Below are 23244 nucleotides of genomic sequence, written 5' to 3' on the forward strand. Positions count from 1 at the left end.
AGACAAATCTCTTGAATTAAGTGTAAATGACCTTCGATTTACCATAAGTAACATCATATATAAATATGACAAATTTTGAAAATCTTGATTTTTATCAAATCTTATTTAAATAGTATTTATTAAGTCTTTTCCACTAAGCATAAGTTCAGATGTATAGGTTATCAGACGAAATTGGTCAACTAATTAACATAATCGTAAGTAACATAATACGTTTGTCACTTTGGGGAATATTTAACTGAAAGCTAGTAACGGAGTGACGTCATAACATGAAGAAAATCTCCCCCTAGCGAGGCGCTGTCAAAGGCTACGTGTGACGCGTTAGCAAGCGGACGCAAAACTCCAACGAAGCCCATAATGCAGTCTGTGTTGCGAAGAGCTCTCAGTGAAACTTTTGCATGTGTAGAATACGAAGTGTCACACTTATGTAATAATATTATACACTTATGATAATACTAATAAGTATGAAACTTCTTATTTATTTTAAAGCTAATTTTCCTGCCGAATCGTTTATCGACACCGACAGTCTCAATCAGCTCCCATTTCGATTCACTAGTAGTTTACTGAGTAGAATATTATCTTCCTTGGTAGAATTATATTTTGTCTTGCTCAAATAACTATGAAAATCACTTCGGTGATAATTTTGGCTACTTGTCATACTTATCATTATTAAGTTACTCGTGATTTTATTTAGCTCATAATCAAACTCTTGTCATTCCACGAAAATTCAACATATTATTTTTAAGAGATAACTGCACTCGCTGAACTCTATCTCTATTATAAGAAAAAATGATATTTTAATATTAGAATTCCCTGCGGCTCACTGAGATATATTAAACGAGAAAGGACCAAATACAGATTTGCAAATTAAATTTAAATCTACCTTTTTATTATTCTTGAATCCGGATACGTGTCTAAAAATAAATATTTAAATTCTACCGTAATCTTAAAATATTCATTCTCGTATTGTTAAGGCGATCGCTAATATTTATATTTCTTTATCTTTAATATTTGAAATGGCCTATTTTAGATAATTTCACCAACGTAAAAAATTACGTAAAAATAAAATAAAACACACATGCTGGAAATACCCGATGCGTGTTAAATTTCTACCCACCCTCGAATTTGGAATGCCCCACACGGGAATCTAAATAGACCAGGGGAGGGGCGTTTAAGAGGCTAGCCAGAAACCCGCTAAAAAAATTTGGTAAATCATCTTGAAAACAACCCCCCATCGAGTCAGTGCCCCAAACCGGTCCGACCGCTTTCTGATTGGTTCTAAATAGCATGACGTACGAGTATCCTTGATTTCGTATTTTTGGCAGTGTTAAAAGAGGGGGTGGAAATTGCAGAGGGCGCTGTATTAGTATATTTTTCGTCGTGGTATCTTAACCAACCGTTATGAATAAAATAGAAACAGACTGTACCGTACCCGAGTAAGTTGTACGCGCCGTCCGATGAGTAACGTCATTTTTATCTATTGAGGAAAAGTAGTACAATCTTGTTGGGAAGTTAAGAACTTGATTTTTTGCGGCAATACGTTCCCAGAGGGAGGGCGAATCCAAGTTTTCAATAGTGGCTGTGAAAATTTCGGCGAGCGCACACGGTTTTTACCACGAAATTTGATTGTCAATTCTCGTTCATTTCGTGAGCGGAACAGTGCCGTTAGAAAGTTGTTGCCTATTGTTATCAGTTTCACTTTTACGGATCTTGTTGGATTATAAATTCAATTTTGTGAACGCGAAAAAATCGATATTTTTCTATCAATGGATAAGAAACTGCTACGTTGGAAAATCAAACGCTTTTTCAGGTTAGTTTTTATTTGATTCCTGAGTTGTAAATTTCGCTGCTTTAATTATTGTAAGAACTTGGATTAAAAACTTTTTTAATCCAAGGTAAGAACTTGTAGTGTCTTGTGGTGGTATTCAAAATATTCGGTTTTAAATTTTATTAATTTGGTTTTGAAAGGTCAGATAATTTATTTCGATTCAACACGTGATAATTATAGCATTTAACGTTATATTTAAATGATTTCAAGTTAATCCCTCCAGTTTTTTAATTGTCATAATTTTTATATTTGGGTAGTTAAATTTTTAGTGGGTAAATTTTTTACGTATTATAATTTGTTTTATTTTTTTTAAAAATCGTAAAATGCGATTTTTGTGTACCGTATTTTTATCTAGCTTTTAACAATATAATTTAATAACTTATTATACATATTTTTAATTAAAATACCAACTATATTTTAACGGTTAATGATTTTGGTATGAATAATTTTAAAGCAGGACTGTTGATTTAAGATTTAAAAAACTGATATTCGATTTAAACCTAATTTTTATTTTTATCGACATTTTGCATTTTTTTTTTCATTTACATGCATTGGTAATATAAACTAAAATTTTAATTAATAAATATTTTAACCTAGTATTTTAAATAATTAATAACAAAAATAAAAATTAATACATTTACGTATGTCAAATTATTTCTTAACCGCCCGCATTGTAAATCTACAATTATCTTGAAAGTTGAATATAGCTTTAACGTTTGGGTTATTCCTAGATTTGCAGCTGAGTCATATCTTCAGAGTTCATAGTGAAAACTCAATGACCCGTGTTAAAGAAATAACCCAAGTATTTCCATTGCTAGTTGGTTACCTATTTCGTCATTGAAATACTACATCACGAACTCCGATGAGTAATGAGGAGAGTCATCAGTTTCATTAAAACCATTTTAATTAATAATAATAATAATAATAATCAGCTAGGCTAATACCCAAGGCACCACCTTAGGCCTAAGTCATCATGCGACTTTTGAAGCCCTTAATTCAGGTGGCCGGGTTACAATGCGTAGGAGGGTGGTGGCAAGCCCTGCATGCCACGAGATCGAGCCAACAGCTCCCTACACTAACTATTACTACCGCTGACACCTGTATTCTACCATGAAATTTAAAAAAATATTGAAATATTTTAAGGGGACTTTAATAGAAACTAGTGTAAAGTAATGCAAGTAAAAAACTTAACTTGAAAATTTGCATATTTATCTGAATATTTTTGGGGCATATTAAAGGAATAAAATTTATACTTCATTTCTTATATCTTTTTAGGTCCTTATAAATCGTACTATCGCTCGGATAATCTCAAAAATAACTTAATATTAAAATTTAATACTTACCTGAAAATAGTTCATTTATTACTTAAAAGAAACTGCAGATTTTAAAAATACAATCTACAAACATTTGGAAAATGTCTATTAATAGCTTATATAAAAATAATTTCTCTACTCAAAAAACAGATGCAATTTCAATGTAAAAACTGGGTTTCAAATTGGGCTAATAAAATTTCCAGAAAAGGTAGATCACACCCACTCTGGGAGGGCCAATAACCTGCTTTATTCAAACTATGATTCACCGTTAAAAATTTCGGTGTATAAGGAGACCCATTTTTTGTCGTAGGTGTCGCAATAAGGAATTTCTTATTTGCTTCCGCGCTCGTCTTTGAACCAATTTAGGCCAAAAATAACCTCCAAATTATTGGCAAGAAATTGTTTAATTGTGGGAGTAATTCGCTTCAACACGTTTCGTTTTTTTCATCCGGAAGAAAACATTATCCGCGTGAATTTATGAACATATTTATTGGCCCTATATAATTTTCAGTTCCGCGAAACTGGGTAATTCTTTGTATTAATTACAAACTAATGTTAGGAACATGACGAACTGATTATCCTTCGGTAAAATTAATAATTTTGTCGTACAGGAAACGGTAGTCATTTTAATTTTGAAAAGATTGTTCGAAATTGAGTATCTTAAATAATAAATACATTTTGAGATTGTTTCCTATTAATTGTTAACGAAATAAAATATATCACATGCATTATTTCCTCATTTAATTAATGTTATCATTCATGCGTGAATTTGAAATAAATTTTATCGGAAGAAATAAAATTACTTCTGTTCTTGTCATAATTTTAAGTTTTATTTCTGGTTTTAATATAATATTCCAGTGATTACGTAATTTTGAATAAAAATCTGTTTTGATGGCAATATTTTTCAACGTAATTCTGCTGTTAGCATGGTAATATTTAAGTATATTTCTACTGTTATAATGGCAATATTTTAAAATGCGCTTTTGCTGTTTTAATGGCAATATTTTAAAATGCGCTTCTGCTGTCATAATGGCAATATTTTGAAATGCGCTTCTGCTGTCATAATGGCAATATTTTAAAATGCGCTTTTGCTGTCATAATGGCAATATTTTAAAATGCGCTTTTGCTGTTATAATGGCAATATTTTGAAATGCGCTTCTGCGGTCATAATTTCAATATTTTGAAATGCGCTTCTGCTGTTATAATGGCAATATTTTGAAATGCGCTTCTGCTGTTATAATGGCAATATTTTGAAATGCGCTTCTGCTGTCATAATGGCAATATTTTAAAATGCGCTTCTGCTGTCATAATGGCAATATTTTAAAATGCGCTTCTGCTGTTATAATGGCAATATTTTGAAATGCGCTTCTGCTGTCATAATGGCAATATTTTAAAATGCGCTTCTGCTGTTATAATGGCAATATTTTGAAATGCGCTTCTGCTGTCATAATGGCAATATTTTAAAATGCGCTTCTGCTGTTATAATGGCAATATTTTGAAATGCGCTTCTGCTGTCATAATGGCAATATTTTAAAATGCGCTTCTGCTGTTATAATGGCAATATTTTGAAATGCGCTTCTGCTGTCATAATGGCAATATTTTGAAATGCGCTTCTGCTGTCATAATGGCAATATTTTAAAATGCGCTTCTGCTGTTATAATGGCAATATTTTGAAATGCGCTTCTGCTGTCATAATGGCAATATTTTAAAATGCGCTTCTGCTGTCATAATGGCAATATTTTAAAATGCGCTTTTGCTGTTATAATGGCAATATTTTAAAATGCGCTTTTGCTGTTATAATGGCAATATTTTGAAATGCGCTTCTGCGGTCATAATTTCAATATTTTGAAATACGCTTCTGCTGTTATAATGGCCATATTTAAATGCTCTTTTTACTGTTATAATATAATTTATATGCTCTTTGTACTGTTATAATTTGGTAATATTTTAATTGTCCTTTTACTGTTATAATATAATTTATATGCTCTTTTTACTTTTATAATTTGGTAATATTTTAAATGCTCTTCTGCTGTCATAATGGCAATATTTTAAAATGCGCTTTTGCTGTCATAATGGCAATATTTTAAAATGCGCTTTTGCTGTTATAATGGCAATATTTTGAAATGCGCTTCTGCGGTCATAATTTCAATATTTTGAAATGCGCTTCTGCTGTTATAATGGCAATATTTTGAAATGCGCTTCTGCTGTCATAATGGCAATATTTTAAAATGCGCTTCTGCTGTCATAATGGCAATATTTTAAAATGCGCTTCTGCTGTTATAATGGCAATATTTTGAAATGCGCTTCTGCTGTCATAATGGCAATATTTTAAAATGCGCTTCTGCTGTTATAATGGCAATATTTTGAAATGCGCTTCTGCTGTCATAATGGCAATATTTTAAAATGCGCTTCTGCTGTTATAATGGCAATATTTTGAAATGCGCTTCTGCTGTCATAATGGCAATATTTTAAAATGCGCTTCTGCTGTTATAATGGCAATATTTTGAAATGCGCTTCTGCTGTCATAATGGCAATATTTTAAAATGCGCTTCTGCTGTTATAATGGCAATATTTTGAAATGCGCTTCTGCTGTCATAATGGCAATATTTTAAAATGCGCTTCTGCTGTCATAATGGCAATATTTTAAAATGCGCTTTTGCTGTTATAATGGCAATATTTTAAAATGCGCTTTTGCTGTTATAATGGCAATATTTTGAAATGCGCTTCTGCGGTCATAATTTCAATATTTTGAAATACGCTTCTGCTGTTATAATGGCCATATTTAAATGCTCTTTTTACTGTTATAATATAATTTATATGCTCTTTGTACTGTTATAATTTGGTAATATTTTAATTGTCCTTTTACTGTTATAATATAATTTATATGCTCTTTTTACTTTTATAATTTGGTAATATTTTAAATGCTCTTAACTGTTATAATATAATATAATATTTAAATGCTCTTTACTTTTATTATATAATTTATATGCTCTTTTTACTGTTATAATATAATTATATTTAAATTATTTATTTTCGAAAAATATGAAGGTTAATATAAAACTTAAAAAAAGTATCAATCGATCTAAGAATCTGCTCTAGTCCAAAGTCATTTCAAGCGTGTAGCTAAACTTTAATTGCCGAGTTATCAAATTATGGGTGAAATCAGATTGACGGTGTTTTCGTTCCAAGTTCAAGATCGGTTTAATAGTCTATTTAGCATGTATTTAGACTTCGGAAGGAATTTATTTAGATGTACTTAGATTCGCTTCGAAAACTGTACCCCCCTTTTCCAATCCCGCCCGCGCTATTTGTTCTCAATTTCACGGTCCCATTCCAACGCTTATTTCTTATTTAGAAGGCCGACGTTACAAAAATATATATTTTTGTATACGGCCAACGTGCAAAGGAAATGTCAATTTTCAAAATTTTCCACTCCCCACTTCTTATTGTGTGGCTATTTTCATGCTTGAAGTAAGATGACAAAATTTTCCCCGTAATCAGCACGTAATTCGTTTTAAAGAGTTATTTATTTGACATATGAAATCGTAAATATTATTACACAAAGCCGGGGTCGAGGTTAAAGTAAATTTTCCAAAACACTTAATTTAAAATTTCCGTGCGTTGGAATCGCTTATTGTACTATTTCGAATTTAATACTCAATCAAAAAAATTCAAATTTTATTAATCTTAAGTTTTATTTATATTTAATTTTAATCTGAGTATTAAATCTCCCAATTAATATTAAAAATACCGCGATAAATTATTTATAAATCTTAATATTAATATTGAATAAAATTAATTACAAATAATTTCAAGATAATTTATATATATTAATATTAATTAAATATTAAAATTATTTCAAATAATAGAAGTTTTAATACTAAGACTTAAAATAAATTAAAAATTAAATAATATTGATTAAAATGAATTAATAATAAGATAAATTAATTGTAAATTTTAATGATATTAATATTTATAATTCATTTTAATCTGAGTATTAAATCTTCTAATTAATATTTGTATAAATAAATACATTTAATAATTTTAATGTCGTTAAGAATTATAATCAAATTACCTTGATAATAATTCATTTTAATCAGATTATTTAATATTTTTATTTTAGTCTTAGTATTACAACTTCTAATTAGTATTAAGAAACATTAATAATATTAATGTTAAGATTTATAATTAATTTATCTTGGAATTATAGTTCATTGAAATCTTGGTGTTAAGATTTATAATTAGTCATGGTATTATTTGTAATTTATTTTAATATTTAACGAATATTAATTTTAATATCAAGATATATAAATAATTTATCTTGGTATTATTTGTAATTTATTTTAATATTTAACGAATATTAATTTTAATATCAAGATATATAAATAATTTATCTTGGTATTATTTGTAATTTATTTTAATATTTAACGAATATTAATTTTAATATCAAGATATATAAATAATTTATCTTGGTAGTATTTATCATTCATTTTAGTATTAATATTTGTAATAGTAAGAGTAAAATTTCAGAAAATTAATCTTGCATTATAAATAATTTTATAAATAATTTGTGATTTATAAATTTGATTGACATCGATATGGTAATTGATAAGGAAGTTGGTTTATTATTTCACCTTTTCTATTTCTGAAACTCGCCATTAAATGTATTCAAGTTCTCTTCTTATATTTTAATAGAAACTTCAATTACTAGGCTGTTAACTGTTTCCTAGGGAGTTCATATAACGCTGTTACATCCTTGGCCTTAAAATTGTCCATAATTTAACGACATTCAACTTTTTCAAGAGCGCGGGAGAAATTTCGAGAGGGTCCAGGCCATAATTAAAATTCTAATTGAAGAATTATCAAACTGGTTTGTTTTAACATAAAAGTCTTCCCTTTCTTTTCCCTATAAGAGTTTAATTCTTAATTACAGAGTAAAGTCCATTAATAATTCCTAATTCTATTCCGTGACTTATGTCATAACTATTTCGAAGCTCGTTAGATTCTCATTAATATTTTTGATTTGGTCGCCGAACGAGTTGGTACTGTTATTTTATTTAATGTAATTTATTTAACCAAGAATTTATTTATGCAGAACGCTTAAAATTATATAAAAAGGTTACCTTTAATATAATTTCTTTAACCAAGAATTAATTTATGCTTAGTAAGAACGCTTACAATATTATAAAATTATATGAAAAGATTATCTTTAAGGAATTTATTAACCAAGAATTAATTAATGCTTAGAAATAACGCTTGAAATAATATGAAATTATAAAAAGATTATCTCTAAGGAAATTATTTAACCAAGAATTCATCTATGTTTAGAAAGAACCATTCGAATTCCCCCTTTATGCCCTGAAAAATAAAATTAGTTCGTTGTTTCATAATACTTCTAACATAAAAATAAATTAATCTAAACATTTTTTCCAAATTCCGTTGTATAAATGTTCACAAAAATATACGGTAATTAGCGTCACCTACATTCTCCTAAATGAAATGCGGAATAACTTAATTAAGGGTTTTTGGTGAGAATCGCTACGCGTGGCTAACTTTCCTGATTATTACCCGAGACACTGCCGCTGATCTTTTTAAATAAGAGGGTAGCGAAGTTTTCCTGTTGGAATGTTTTAAAATATTAAGGAAGGTACCAAACTGAATTTCCTCTTTTTTCCAGGTGATCGCACAATCGAACTCTCAGAAGCAAACCGCTTTCAAAGAGATCCGTAAAAACCGCGATTTCGTCGAAAGGTCAAATCGTCGCCAAGAAAATGGCTCTTTTCAAAGTAATGACCATCCTTTGGTCGGTCCATCTATGTACGAACGTGGTCCTTTCCCAAGATTTCGTCTACCCGACGGACGAGGCGCCCACGGTTCGAAGGACGTACAACAGCGGTCTCAGCTACGAAGAGTTGCGTCGATTGAACGCCTCGTGTCATCCCAAAGACACGTGCATGACGCGCGGACGACGCATCGACGACATCAGGGACCAGACGTGCGGTTGCGACAATGCCTGCACCGTTTACGACAACTGTTGCATCGACGCCCACATCCGGAAACCGCCTTTTTTGAATCTCATGCCCAAACGGAAGTTCTCCTGTCTTAGTTACATGAACGTGGGCTACATTTACATCAAGGAAACTTGTCCTCCTCACTGGACCGGACCCGTCGAGACTGTGAGCAAATGCCAGGCGGACAGCGATGATTTATCGGATCCTTTGTCCATCATGCCGGCTACAAATAGGGTTTCCGGGACCAGCTACAAGAACTACTACTGCGCCGAATGCAACTCCGAAAACGCCAGTTCCATCGTGCTTTGGCAACCCTTGGTCGAGTTCACCAATTTGAAATCTTACAACGCGTCTCGCGGTAACGTTACCGCCGACGTTATCAGAAATAATCTGACCTACAACCCCGAAACTGAACGGTGGGGTTTGTGGTTATTCGGCGACGATAAACTGCCTTATTTCTACGATTCGACGATATACCCCATGGTTCCTCGTGGTCTCGAGGAACGGGTTCATCCCTGCCGACCTGGACTGATTGGTAATTGTCATTACAACTGGAGCGATCCCATCGTGGAGAAGAAATGCAAGGCTTATCAGGGTGCGATTTACGTACGAGGAAGCACTAACGGTTATCGTAACGCGCACTGCGCCCTCTGCAATTTTGAGGATTCTCGAAAGCTAACGTGCACGGCGCCCAAGGGCAAAGCCGGGTTTCAAGCCCGCACTTTCAACAATGAAGCCTTCTCGGTACTTCTGGACTTCCACGGCTCGAGCGGTGGTTCTGTAGGCACCAACAGTCAATGTCTCGAAGGACAAATCTACGATCCTTTTCACAAAAGATGCAAGAAGATTCTCTGCGGATTCCCTTGGTTGGTGGTCAAGAACAACAAATGCGTTCCCATCCAGACAAGTCCTCTGAAGAACAGCTATAAAGTGAAGTTCCCCATCAACGACCAACCCCTCTCTGATTCCGGTCTGAAAGATAAATCGCTGATTAATGATTCGGTTTTCGACACCGAATTCAAATCAAGTACCGCGTTGTCTACGCTACCTACAAACGAATCGATACCAACTACCCAAACAACCTCGCTAGGAAACAATACCGAGGCTTCAAATACAACCGTACCAGAACCAGACGTACTCAATTCCACAGATTCGAATATCGAAGTAGCTTTGATTCAGTTATCATCGAACACGAGTCAGACGCCACCGACCATAAACACAGTACCAGTTACCACATCCAGCCCCGATAGTTCTACCTTAATTATTGACTTAGAGGATCCAGTACAAGAAAGTAACGCGTCAACAACGTCAGAATCTCCATCTACACCCAACTATCCGTACACGTCAGACATTACGCATCTTCCAAATTTCGAGTCTAGCTCCATAAACACGGTGTTCGTCGAAGCTACCACTCAATCCACGTTGGAAATCAGACGCCTTACCGAACCAGTAACGCCAGATTCCGAATCTACGAGTCATACTAGTGTCGGCGTCTTGGTGGAGAAAAGTACCGTGTCGTACGACGAATCTCGCGGAAATAACGATATCTTGCAAGTGGTACGACTCACTTCGACCACTCCGTCGTCTAATGTAAACTTCAACTCTGACTTGGACAACAATTCGACGCCTGTCAAATTAGAGGAACCTCCGCAGAACTTGGACTACGAAGATAGTAGGCAATACGTGGCCGAAAGTAACGTCCAGTACGACTACTCCGAAGAATTCATCAACTGCAGCAAAATCGGACTGGAACCCAGTGAATACGTTCTATTTCCTAACGGGACATTGTACGTACCGGCGTTCGCCAAGACATACGATAAGCGAAATTTCTTGGTGCAGGAGGACCACGCTTTGGTATGCGCTTTCTTCGCCAACGTGACCGCGGGGGCAGTGGTGTCCAAATTCAGTCCAGCCATGGGTTACATCACCTTCGTCGGATTGGGTATCTCTATCATCTGCCTCTTTCTGCACCTGATAGTCTATTTGCTGCTACCCGACATGAGAAACTTATCGACCAATAACTTGGCGGCCCTCTCCTTGTCTCTGTTACTGGCGTACAGTGCCTTCATCACCGGACAGTTCAGTACCATTTCGAAAAATACCTGTCTTACGGTGGCCGGCGGCTCGTACTTTTTCTTCTTGGCATCTTTCTTCTGGATGAGTGCCATGTCCTTCGATGTGTGGAGGACACTGCGACTGGCTACGAAAGAATTAAGAGTATCCAACGGTCGGCAATGGAAGAGGTTCTTAGGATACTCTGTTTATTCTTGGGGATTACCTATGGTGGCTTTAATCTCCGTTATAGTAGTTGACACTATACCGGGAGTGGCCGAAGAATATCGACCACAGTTCGGGGTCAGATCTTGCTGGTTCGCCCAAAGGGAATCTTTGCTGGTGTTCTTCGCGGCGCCCTTAATCGTCATAATGCTTCTCAACATAGTCATGTTTATCTCCAGCGCTAATATGGTCCTCACCACTACCAGAAGTACCAACAAAAATTACAGTTGCACGACAACCTCCAGACGGAATTTCAAACTCTACTTGAGGTTGGCCGTCATGATGGGCCTCACGTGGATCATGGGGCTGGTGGCGGGGTACCTTAATGTTGAGGCGATCTGGTACGTCTTCGTCTTCCTCAACACTCTTCAGGGACTGTTTATCTTCGTCGCGTTCAGCTGCAACCGCAAGGTCAAAAAACACTTGGGCGAACGAATGCAAGCCTTGACCAAAAGACGAGCTTACCGTACGTCTAGTCTCAACTCCAACTCCACCTTCCCGTCAAGCGTCATGCAAAGAACCAATACGGTGACGTCGACCAGTTCGCTAACCAGCGAAATTAAGACTCCGCCTCCTCAAGAAGCTCCGGCCAATCAGAGGCCGGTAACGGTACACGTGTCCGCCAATCACAGGCCGGTAGCGTCGCATCTGCCAGTATCTTCCTTCCAGCAGTTGCAAGACGGCATGGAAACGCTTTATTGAATGCCGCTCGCCGTTTCCATAAGCACCATCTAGTGCCAACGGACTGAACTATTTGGCCACAAATTTACCGTCGCCTACTTAACCAAAGTTTTATTTTCCCTACTATAACGATGTGGACATTTATAATTTCATGCCACTAAAATTTAAGCCAAAAAATGAGAAACAATTTCGTTGTACTGCAAATTTATATTTACAGTGTTTTTAACCGTTTTTTTCTGTCAGTTACCAAAATGTTTATTTTTATTTACTAGTCGAATGTATAAAAAAAATTGTATAAATTATAAAAAAAAAACAAAGAATACTCCGTTCAACCTTTTTGTATAAAGTTTTTTTACATACAGATAAAATAAAATAATAATTTCAGTTTTTAATTTGTTTGCTATATTTTTTTTCCAAACTTTGAATCTATCCGTCCCTCGAAAACTCGAATGTATTTTGCACAATATACACAAGTTCGCCTTAAAAGGTTTTGAGGGTTAGGTTAGCTTAAACCGTCTAGCCTTGCTGGAACTGGTTTTATATTTTAAAGCTTCCATCAATTTTAGCTAATTAGTTGAATTATTTTAAGTAATTTAATATTTATATTGAAATAATTAAGCTATATAGTAACCTCATTTCTAAGAAAAATATAACCATTTAATCTTGTTTGAAAATAGCCTATACTTCTAAGCCTTTTAAAAAGACAGACTATGGAAGGAAAACCATAAGCTACGGTTATACTGAAGCTCCACCGGTAAATAATAGATGGCGACAGCTCTTCCTTGAGGATAAAGTTATTCCTTTAATATTTTAGTTCTCTGATAATAGATGGCGACAGCATTAAGGTATCGGTGTATTTTAATTCTTTAAATTTAAGTTTCTACTATTATCGCTTTATAAAAAATTGTTCAATATTACAACTTGCAAGTTATGAATATCTTTAAAATAATGATTAAATTTGTATTGTTAAACATTTTTAAGGTCATATTTTAGTAAGAGATGGAGCCATTGGTCTCGTAACTAAAACAATCCCGATATCGCGCGAAATTCAAACGTCAAAAATTACGATCACGATTACCAAGATACGCACTTTTAAGTCGTAAATATATTTAAAATAATAATTATAAAATTGTATTACTAAAACCTTTATTAATGTCGTATTTTAGTAAGAGATGGCGCCATTGGTCTCGTAACTAAAACAATCCTGATATCGTGCGAAATTCAAACGTCAAAAATTACGATTACCAAGATACCCACTTTTAAGATGTAAATATATTTAAAATAATAATTATAAAACTGTATTATTAAAACATTTATTAACGTCGTATTTTAGTAAGAGATGGCGCCATTGGTCTCGTAACTAAAACAATCCCGATATCGCGTGAAATTCAAACTTTGTAAACTTCCAAACGCCCAAATCATTCCAATATTTCAATCTACCCCCCCCCCCCCTCACCCTTAAAAAATTTAGCAAATTGACAGTTACACTCAATACGAAATATTTAGAAATCATTCAAACACAATAGCCCTCACCAAAATATTTTACCTTGGTAAATTAATTCGAAACATTCCACAAATATTTGTGTCGTGGTGAAAACGAAAACGTTAAAAGTTATACTGGTAGTTTTTAGTGGGGAAAAAAAGAATTAAAAGAATAATAAGGATTGTAACCCTGAGACGTGTAGGGCTGAAGCGAATCAATACATAGGGGTTAAGACCAAAAAAAAATTGGGTGCCCCTCGTAAACACTTTTCACAAAAATCACCGTAAGCGTGAAGCGAAAGGAAAGCTTCGTACAGGTAACGTATTTTAATTAACTTCTACGTTGATACGTTAATTGCAAACAAACGTTACTTTTCAACCATGACTCATACTGCTAAATATCCATGAACTCAAAGTTATTTCGCCCCTCTAGAAAACGGACACCCCTTAGCGTCGAAAACAGGTAGTGAATCGTAACAGGTAAAGGGATGGGGAGGACCAGCCTGTACCTCTTTTAAAAATAAGGGGGGGAATGCTCTTAAGGGGGTGCAACTCTGGTTCTCGAGGAGGGTGGAAGGAAATATCCCGAAAATTATGTCTTGCTCGAAATTTCTCAGTAAAATGTTGAGGTAGTTCGAAACCAGAGGTCGCTAAGCTAAGGGATATATCTTAGCCGGGTGGCGGCTAAATTATTTTTAAAGGGGCACGAGGGGGCGCTTAAAACCGAAGTTTTACCTTCCCCCGTCCACAGCGAGATTTTTGGCGTTGTGCGTGGCGTCTCGGAATATTTTCTTCGAAAGTAGCTCAAAGGCGGTTGGCCCACCTGTAGAAGGTATCGCTGCACTTTTTCGACGCGTATCAGAAATGTTGTAGTGCATCGGCTTACTTACGACGCGCTTTTGGATTGTCACAAATTTGACGAGAACTTGGGATTTGTGTGTTTATTTGTGTACCGGCTTATTTTGGAATATTTTCATTTGTATAAGGTATGTAATATTTAACGATATTTTGATACCATTCGGGGGGAAGAGACTTAGATATATACGTTTACATTTACTGACGACTGGTCCCGGACTGGGGTGCTTACAGCCAAGGCTTAAGAAACTCCTTTTTTTTTTTAAATGGACATTTTAAAGGCGTCATTTTAATTACGCGTTTTTTAAAATCGTAATTGGTTTTGAAGCGAGCTCATTTTAAATGTATTTTTTTTTTCAAATTTAATTGGTAGTTTTTTATTTAAATTTAACTAGTTATATAAACGTATGGGTTTAGATGCGATGTTATTTGCTTTGGTATGGGGATTTACGGGAGAAATGATAACAAGGGGGCGTAACCCCTTGTAACCCCCTCATTGTAGTGGTTTCACACATCGTGCAGTAGGGGGTAATATTTAGGTTTTTTTTAAGCCCCAGTTTCGTAGTTTTTTTAAAGAATGAATGAAAGCAGAGTTTTTCTGTATAGATTTACTAAATGTCGTAGTATTATAAAAAAATTAAAATTTAACTTAATTTTAATTTAGAATTTGCTAGAAACGTACGTTTAATAATTAATTTAAAATTATTCCTTGCGAAATTCAAAAGATATTACCAAATATCGTAATCCTATCAAATACAGCAGGTTTAACTTAATTTTTATTTAGAATTTGTTAAAAATGTACGTTTAAATATTAAATTATTCTTAGCGAAATTCGTAACTTTATCCCTATGTCAAAACCTATTACCAATTATCGTAATATCAAATACAGAAAAATTAAATTAATTTTAATTTAGCATTTTTTTTAAATTATACGTTTAATAGTCAATTTAAAATTATTCGCAGTGAAATTCGTAACTTTGTTTCAAAAAATATTACCAATTATCGTAGTACTATCAGCAGGGCCACCGACAGCGGGCCTGGGCCCCAGTAAAAAATTCCGGGCCCCCAAGAGAGCCGTTACTACTGAAGATAGCCATACTTGTTTCGAAGAGAAATTCGGTATAGTTAATAGTTAATTTAAAACGATTCGTAGATAATCCCAGGGTCACAACATATTAATAAATATCATAATAGTATCAAATACAGTAAATTTTATTTTATTTTATTTTAGCAATTGTTAAAATGTCCGTTTAATTATTTTAAAATGATTTGTAGAGAATATGTAAATTCAAGTCAGTCAGAACAGTGCTTTCCCCCGAAACAAAGAATAATGTAAATTTTATAACCCTTCGGAACCAAACTCCTGGTTACGCCACTGTGTAAAATATTTAATGTCATTGGATTTAGGGAAACACGAATTAATCAATCTCAAATATGTTAAAATATATCACCATGTTAATGTATAGAAGTAAATAAAATTTCCGAAAATCATAATCTAAAAAATTTTAAATTGACTACATAAAAATTATAACTAGCCCTTTAAAATTTTGAAATTAATGACTGTACGTTAGAAATTCCAGTGACCACGTGAGTATGACGTCACTGACCGAGAAAATCGATTTGAATAGAGCATTGTTATTGGCAAGGTGTAAAGGCTCGCTTTCTAATGATACAACGCTGATAAAGAAAATACAAGTTTTTGGCGAGGTCGGTGAAGACAAAATGGGCGCTTAAGAATATGGTGACCCTATTCCGCTTTCTCCATTCATTCATTCATTAATCGACCCCACACCCACTGCCAACAAAATGGTACCTTCAGTTGCACCCCTACAATGACCTCATCACCTTGCTTATATTTTTTGGATGATTATGGAATTATACCACCACTTAACATTTTAAACATTTTGATATTGGAGAGATTAAACTAAATCGAAAAATCAATTTTGTTTTAACATAACGATTTTGGAATTGTTTACTTTCAAGATAATAAATAACAAATATTTTTTAAACATTTGGTTATTAAAGAATTTAATGGTAATTGAAACCAAACCCATAAACGTCTGTTAACACTAACTACGGCGTGTTTTTAACGTAACAATTTTGATGTTGTTTGCCTATGAGATATCAAAATATTTAAAAATTATTAAAAATGCTATTTTGAAGGTTAAAGGGAGTAGAAACGACTGGTTTTTAACTTAACTAGCGCCTATCAACCTAAGTTTATTTTTAACCTGGTGACCGAAATGTCAAATTTGTTGGTTCACAATAAATTTGGAATTCTGAATTCTTTAACAGCATTGTCAAGACGAAAGGTTGACTTAAACTGGAATAGGAAATAATAACATTATTTATTTTATTCATAACCGACAATTATCCAAAAAATATCAAAAAATAAAACATTATTTTTGCATGTTAAATCGTTGTTTATTCGTATAAAATGTTCATAAATAAACAGTTAACCAAAATTTTTATGATTAATAAAAATTTTGCCGGTTAATTTATTTGTTCCGCCGATTTCTAACTTAAACATTGTAAAAGCCTAAACGTTCCCGTTTATAATGTCGGACACTTAACCTCTCTTTTGTAAATATTGAAAGCTTCGTATATGTCGGTGTAACCTACTTTGTATGCGGTATTTGTAAAAATCAACCTCTCTATGACTATGTTTTCATGGAGGTAGGAAATGCGGATTTGATTAAATCCCGATTTTGTTCTCAGCGGGGAGCTTTTTAAGAAACTCGTATTTGGACGTTTTCATGGAAGTCCACTCTCGACTTTCAATCGGGTTTAAACCCCCCAGAAACCTCTACACTTGGAATGTTCTGACTACTCTCTCGACTTCCTTCGGATAAGGGCAGCTGGCCGGTCGTTTCATTTTGCAGTAACGCGTGATTAGTGTAAACTCCAAGCAAATGGATGCCAGTTTAATGCTAAAAACCGCTTTAGCTTTAATTTCCCAATTTATTAGCTTAGGAAAATTAATATGTCAACGAGCAACAAATTCAATCCTAAGAAGGAGAAGAATTGTTTCGTTGGCCATTACTAAAATTAAGCTATATTCAGAATTCGGTTCCACTAACTTCTTCAAATGAGCCCAATCCTACTTTAGAGTTCTTATCTGTAGTTTACGTCACTGGGAATTTACCAGGTTACCACCCCCTCTTCCGCGGCTTCTTCGGTTATTTTATATAAAAATTAAAAATGTAAAAATTGAATTGTTCGCGTACGATTACAAAAAACCTATTTGCAAAATTTACTAATTTAATCACGTCAACAATTAAATGTATTGTTTATATCTTTATATTTACGCTTACATTTATTTTTTATTTTAAAAAAGTGTCGTTAAAACCTAGGTTAAAACATGTGAAACCACAACTTTTTAGTAGTGCTCAGAATTATTTATTCATTTTCATAAATTGCGATATTTTTTTTCGTCATTTTTGTGAAGAAATAAACTTCTTATGTAACCAACGATTTCGTTAATCTACTACTCATTCAACTTATTCAAATAAATAATTGTTTTTATTAAGTTTTAGGTGTATCCACTTTCGTTTATTCAGCTATTTCATCTTAAAATATTACTATATAAATTAAGGCTAAAAGTATTTATTCGCGAATAAAAAAAAACAAAGTCCGAGCACTACTTATTAGTTACTACATTTCCAACTAAATAAACCCCCAGTGTGTCAAACACGTGTTCGTGCGTTTTCATTCGTAGAAAATCCGAATTTACCAAGGAAATACAGGTGCGTTTCCCGTATTTCAGAAAATACGTATTTTCTCAAATACGAGCGTTTTCATTCAGTGTAGCACGGATTTAGAAATACGGATTGAGGAAATCCGTATTTCCTACCTCCATGAAAACATAGTCTATTTCGGTGTATATTCGTTTAAATGTCATTGGGAATTTGGGATTAGTCATAGTGCTTGAATGGAAAGAGATTCAAAGAAAGGTTGCCCTTGATGTCAGGCCTAAAGAACATTGGCCATTGCAAAACAGAACACAATAATTTGCAATTGCATTTTGTACGGAAAACCCCAACAATTTTAAGGATTATCTCCACAAAGGAACCATTAACATTGAAAGTAGGGCCAAAAATATCTAAAGCCATATGAAGGAGCGGATAATATTGGAATCCACTAGATGGAAATACTAGAGGTTTCATTATTTTTAAACCAAACGCAACGAATTAATGAAAACTTTATTAGAATCCCCTGGTGGTGACAATATTCTTGGTGTACATATAGAAGATAATCGATTATTCAATTTCTTAACACCAAAAATCAATTAAATTTTGCAAAATATTTAAAAAATAATAGAAAATATTCTTAGAAATTAAAAAAAAATCAGAAAAAAATGTGTAATGGAAATTTTAAAAATAAAATAATTATTTTCGAAATCCTCAAATCAATGAGAATGGAAAGAAATTTTTAAATCTTCAATCAAAATTTTAAAAATCAAGATTATTTTCGAAATCATAAAATCACTGGGAATATTTTCGAAATCATAAAATCACTGGGAATAAATAAATCTTTAGAAATTTTGGAAATCTTTAATCTTAATCTTAAAAAATCAAGATTATTTTCGAAATAAAAAATAACTGGGAATTTAAAGAAATTTTGGAAATCTTTAATCGAAATCGTAAAAATCAAGATTATTTTCGAAATAAAAAATCATGGGAATTTAAAGAAATTTTGGAAATCTTTAATCGAAATCTTAAAAATCAAGATTATTTTCGAAATAAAAAATCACTGGGAATTTAAAGAAATTTGGGAAATTTTTAATCCAAATCTTAAAAATCAAGATTAAATTCCCAGTGATTTTTTATTTCGAAAATAATCTTGATTTTTAAGATTTCGATTAAAGATTTCCAAAATTTCTTTAAATTCCCAGTGATTTTTTATTTCGAAAATAAAGAAATTTTGGAAATCTTTAATCGAAATCTTAAAAATCAAGATTATTTTCGAAATAAAAAATCACTGGGAATTTAAAGAAATTTTGGAAATCTTTAATCGAAATCTTAAAAATCATGATTATTTTCGAAATAAAAAATCACTGGGAATTTAAAGAAATTTTGGAAATCTTTAATCGAAATCTTAAGAATCAAGATTATTTTAGAAATCGAAAAATCACTGGGAATAGAAAGAAATTTTGGAAATCTTTAATCGAAATCTTAAAAATCAAGATTATTTTCGAAATAAAAAATCACTGGGAATTTAAAGAAATTTTGGAAATCTTTAATCTAAATCTTAAAAATCAAGATTATTTTCGAAATAAAAAATCACTGGGAATTTAAAGAAATTTTGGAAATCTTTAATCGAAATCTTAAAAATCAAGATTATTTTCGAAATAAAAAATCATGGGAATTTAAAGAAATTTTGGAAATCTTTAATCGAAATCTTAAAAATCAAGATTATTTTCGAAATAAAAAATCACTGGGAATTTAAAGAAATTTTGGAAATCTTTAATCGAAATCTTAAAAATCAAGATTATTTTCGAAATAAAAAATCATGGGAATTTAAAGAAATTTTGGAAATCTTTAATCGAAATCTTAAAAATCAAGATTATTTTCGAAATAAAAAATCACTGGAAATTTAAAGAAATTTTTGAAATCTTTAATCGAAATCTTAAAAATCAAGATTATTTTCGAAATAAAAAATCATGGGAATTTAAAGAAATTTTGGAAATCTTAATCGAAATCTTAAAAATCAAGATTATTTTCGAAATAAAAAATCACTGGAAATTTAAAGAAATTTTTGAAATCTTTAATCGAAATCTTAAGAATCAAGATTATTTTAGAAATCGAAAAATCACTGGGAATAGAAAGAAATCTTTAGAAATGATTAAAATCTTTGGCAATCAGTAAAAATCTCGGGAAATCGACACTTCTACTGTGCCCATCTTTCATAACCGTAAAATTGACGTTAGATATCCCCAATATATAGAAATTGAAAAAACAGCGTGTCGAATTTATTTGTGAAGCTCCTGTTATTAAAACAGGCGTAGACGATAAATTAATACCTTAAAATTTACGCCGCAATTGTCCTAGATATAGCTCGTCTTTTCTCGGGTTTTTTCCCACTAAATTTGTTTTTGACAAGTGTATCCTTCGATTCGTTTTTTTTAAAGATACAAATTTACTCTTTAAATTCCACGGTGTATTCTTCATCGTCTAAGTTCCAGATTTTTTCACGCTTTTTTTCTCGTTAATTCGTCTGAGTAACTTGATACAGTTCTCTATTGGCTATAACGCTTTCCTTGTCGCGCTCTGATTCATTTCCGAAGACTGGTTAAATGTCTTGTTTTTTTTGGTGGGAATTGTACGTAGAACGGATTTTAATTGAAAAAGGGACCCGTAATTCACCAAATGTCGTTGATATACCTAACTTAGAAAGTGATTTTAAATGGGTAAATTTCTTACCATTCTTGGTTGGTTTTTTCCTCTCTAAATTTATATTTATTTGTTTCGAAAAACTTATTGGAATTTCTTTATTCTATGGTGAAAGTTCACATTCGTACTACTGGAGGTCGCATCTAAAACTTAGATGTTAATTTAAACAATTGGGAACGAAATTCCGTAGTCGTTAAATAACTACAATAGAAATATTGGAATTATTTTTTTATTATGTTAATATTAATTATAATTTAAAATATTTTTGAAAAGGAATTTTAACTAGGGAAGCCATGGTTGTAGTTGGAATTGGATGATAGATTCGAATCCGAGCGGTATCGTTAATTTAGGAGAAATTTAAAATAAATTAAAATCTAAAATTTCATCAATTTGAGAAATTGAAATATAATAAAATCAAAGTTTCGTTAATTTGAGAAATTGAAATATAATAAAATCAAAGTTTCGTTAATTTGAGAAATTGAAATATAATAAAATCAAAATTTTCGTCAATTTGAGAAATTGAAAACATTAAAATCAAAATTTTCGTTAATTTGAGAAATTGAAATATAATGAATTAAAAATTTTCGTCAATTTGAGAAATTGAAAACATTAAAATCTAAATTTTCGTCAATTTGAGAAATTGAAAACATTAAAATCTAAATTTTCGTCAATTTGAGAAATTGAAAACATTAAAATCTAAATTTTCGTCAATTTGAGAAATTGAAAACATTAAAATCTAAATTTTCGTCAATTTGAGAAATTGAAAACATTAAAATCTAAATTTTGAAAACATTAAAATCTAAATTTTCGTCAATTTGAGAAATTGAAAACATAAAAATCTAAATTTTGAAAACATTAAAATTTAAATTTTTGTCAATTTGAGAAATTGAAAACATTAAAATCTAAATTTTCGTCAATTTGAGAAATTGAAAATATATTAAGATTTTAATTTAAATCTTCGATAATATGAAAATATATTAATATTTTAATTTTTATCAATTTGAGGAATTGTAAATATACTAAAAATCTAAATTTTAATCAATTTGAGGAATTGAAAATATATTAATCTAAATTTTAATCAATTTTATGAGTTGAAAATATATTAAAATCTAAATTTTAATCAATTTGAGGAATTGTAAATATTTTAAAATCTAAATTTTAATCAATTTGATGAGTTGAAAATATATTAATCTAAATTTTAATCGATTTGAGGAATTGTAAATATATTAAAATCTAAATTTTAAACAATTTGAGGAATTGTAAATATATTAAAATCTACATTTTAATCAATTTTACGATGGAATGTATTTTTAAATTATGGGTAAAATTCTTGTTTGTAAATTAAATGCATTCAAACTTCTAAGGGTCTCAAAATGTAAATTTTTTTTATATAAATAGTAATTTAACAATCAATTAAAATATCCTAGCTTTTAAAACCATACAGATCTAAAAACGATGGAAAACATACGAAACTAAAGATAAAAAAAACTGTTCAAGTTGAGAGGAACTTGTTCTTAGAAGGAGCTTTTTTCTAATTTATTTTTATCAATTTTTTTATATTTGGTCCCAACTTTCACCCGCGGGCGATTTTACCGATTTTTCGTTAAAGGATATGACGTCTCTTCATTTTTAAACACTATTCGCTGTACAGTTGCTTTTAAAGGCGGATAGTCTGGTACAGTCTTTTCCATTCTAAACTCAATTTCGTTTCTCAAGTTTCTGCTTGATTTCATGTTGGTTTCGAAGCCAGTTTATTTCGAGGTGTGTAATTTTTTATTTGGGTTTATTTCGGTGTTCAAATGTCCTAGAAAAAAGTAAATTTTTTTGCGCTGTAATTTCCACGTTTAACGTACTACTTTTTTCTATCCCTTCGAATTTACTTGTATCATATTTGAAGTGCTATATTGTACCGATGGGTCTATTTTTTCATTTTCACGACTTATTGTGGCTATTGTTACGTGATGGATTTCTTTAGGCCCTGAAGGGTGTTATATAAATATAACGGTAGTCTTTGTATGTTTGAGGTTATTTTCTGACGTTTACCGTCTCATCATTTGTTCCGAAATTATTCGAACACTTTGGCGGGTTGTGATATTTTCTGATGATTACTTCATCATTTGTGTTCCGAATTTTTTGGAACGCTTTGGCGATATGGACTGTTTTTTGTGGTTTACATAATCATTTTTGTCCCAAACTTTTTCGAACACTTTGGCGGGTTGGACCATTTTTTGTGGTTTACATAATCATTTTTGTTCCAAACTTTTTCGAACACTTTGGCGGGTTGGACTATTTTTTGTGGTTTACATAATCATTTTTGTTCAAAAATTTTCGAACACTTTGGCGTGTCGGGATATTTTCTGATGTTTAGCTTATTATTTTGGTTCCGAATTTTTTTTGAACACTTTGGT

General features: G+C 32.0%; 2 protein-coding genes across 2 annotated transcripts in view; both read left to right on the forward strand.

The window, feature by feature from the left end:
* The first annotated feature begins 1394 nt into the window (after nucleotides 1-1394).
* Nucleotides 1395-12499, forward strand: LOC149961148 (uncharacterized). Its single transcript, XM_090175132.1, has 2 exons — nucleotides 1395-1811; nucleotides 8816-12499. Exon 2 carries the CDS (start codon nucleotides 8910-8912, stop codon nucleotides 12126-12128), a length of 3219 nt encoding a protein of 1072 aa, XP_090031258.1. The 5' UTR covers nucleotides 1395-1811; nucleotides 8816-8909; the 3' UTR covers nucleotides 12129-12499.
* A 1871-nt stretch (nucleotides 12500-14370) lies between these two features.
* The window catches only part of Myo10A (unconventional myosin 10A), a 59900-nt gene continuing 51026 nt past the window's right edge, over nucleotides 14371-23244 (forward strand). The window contains exon 1 of the mRNA XM_090175114.1: nucleotides 14371-14575. The gene's annotated coding sequence lies outside the window, so the exon portion shown is untranslated. The remainder of the gene's footprint in view (nucleotides 14576-23244) is intronic.

The sequence above is a fragment of the Leiobunum rupestre genome, chromosome 1 (assembly GCF_980474605.1).
Source record: "Leiobunum rupestre chromosome 1, qqLeiRupe1.1.hap1, whole genome shotgun sequence".
NCBI lineage: Eukaryota > Metazoa > Arthropoda > Arachnida > Opiliones > Sclerosomatidae > Leiobunum > Leiobunum rupestre.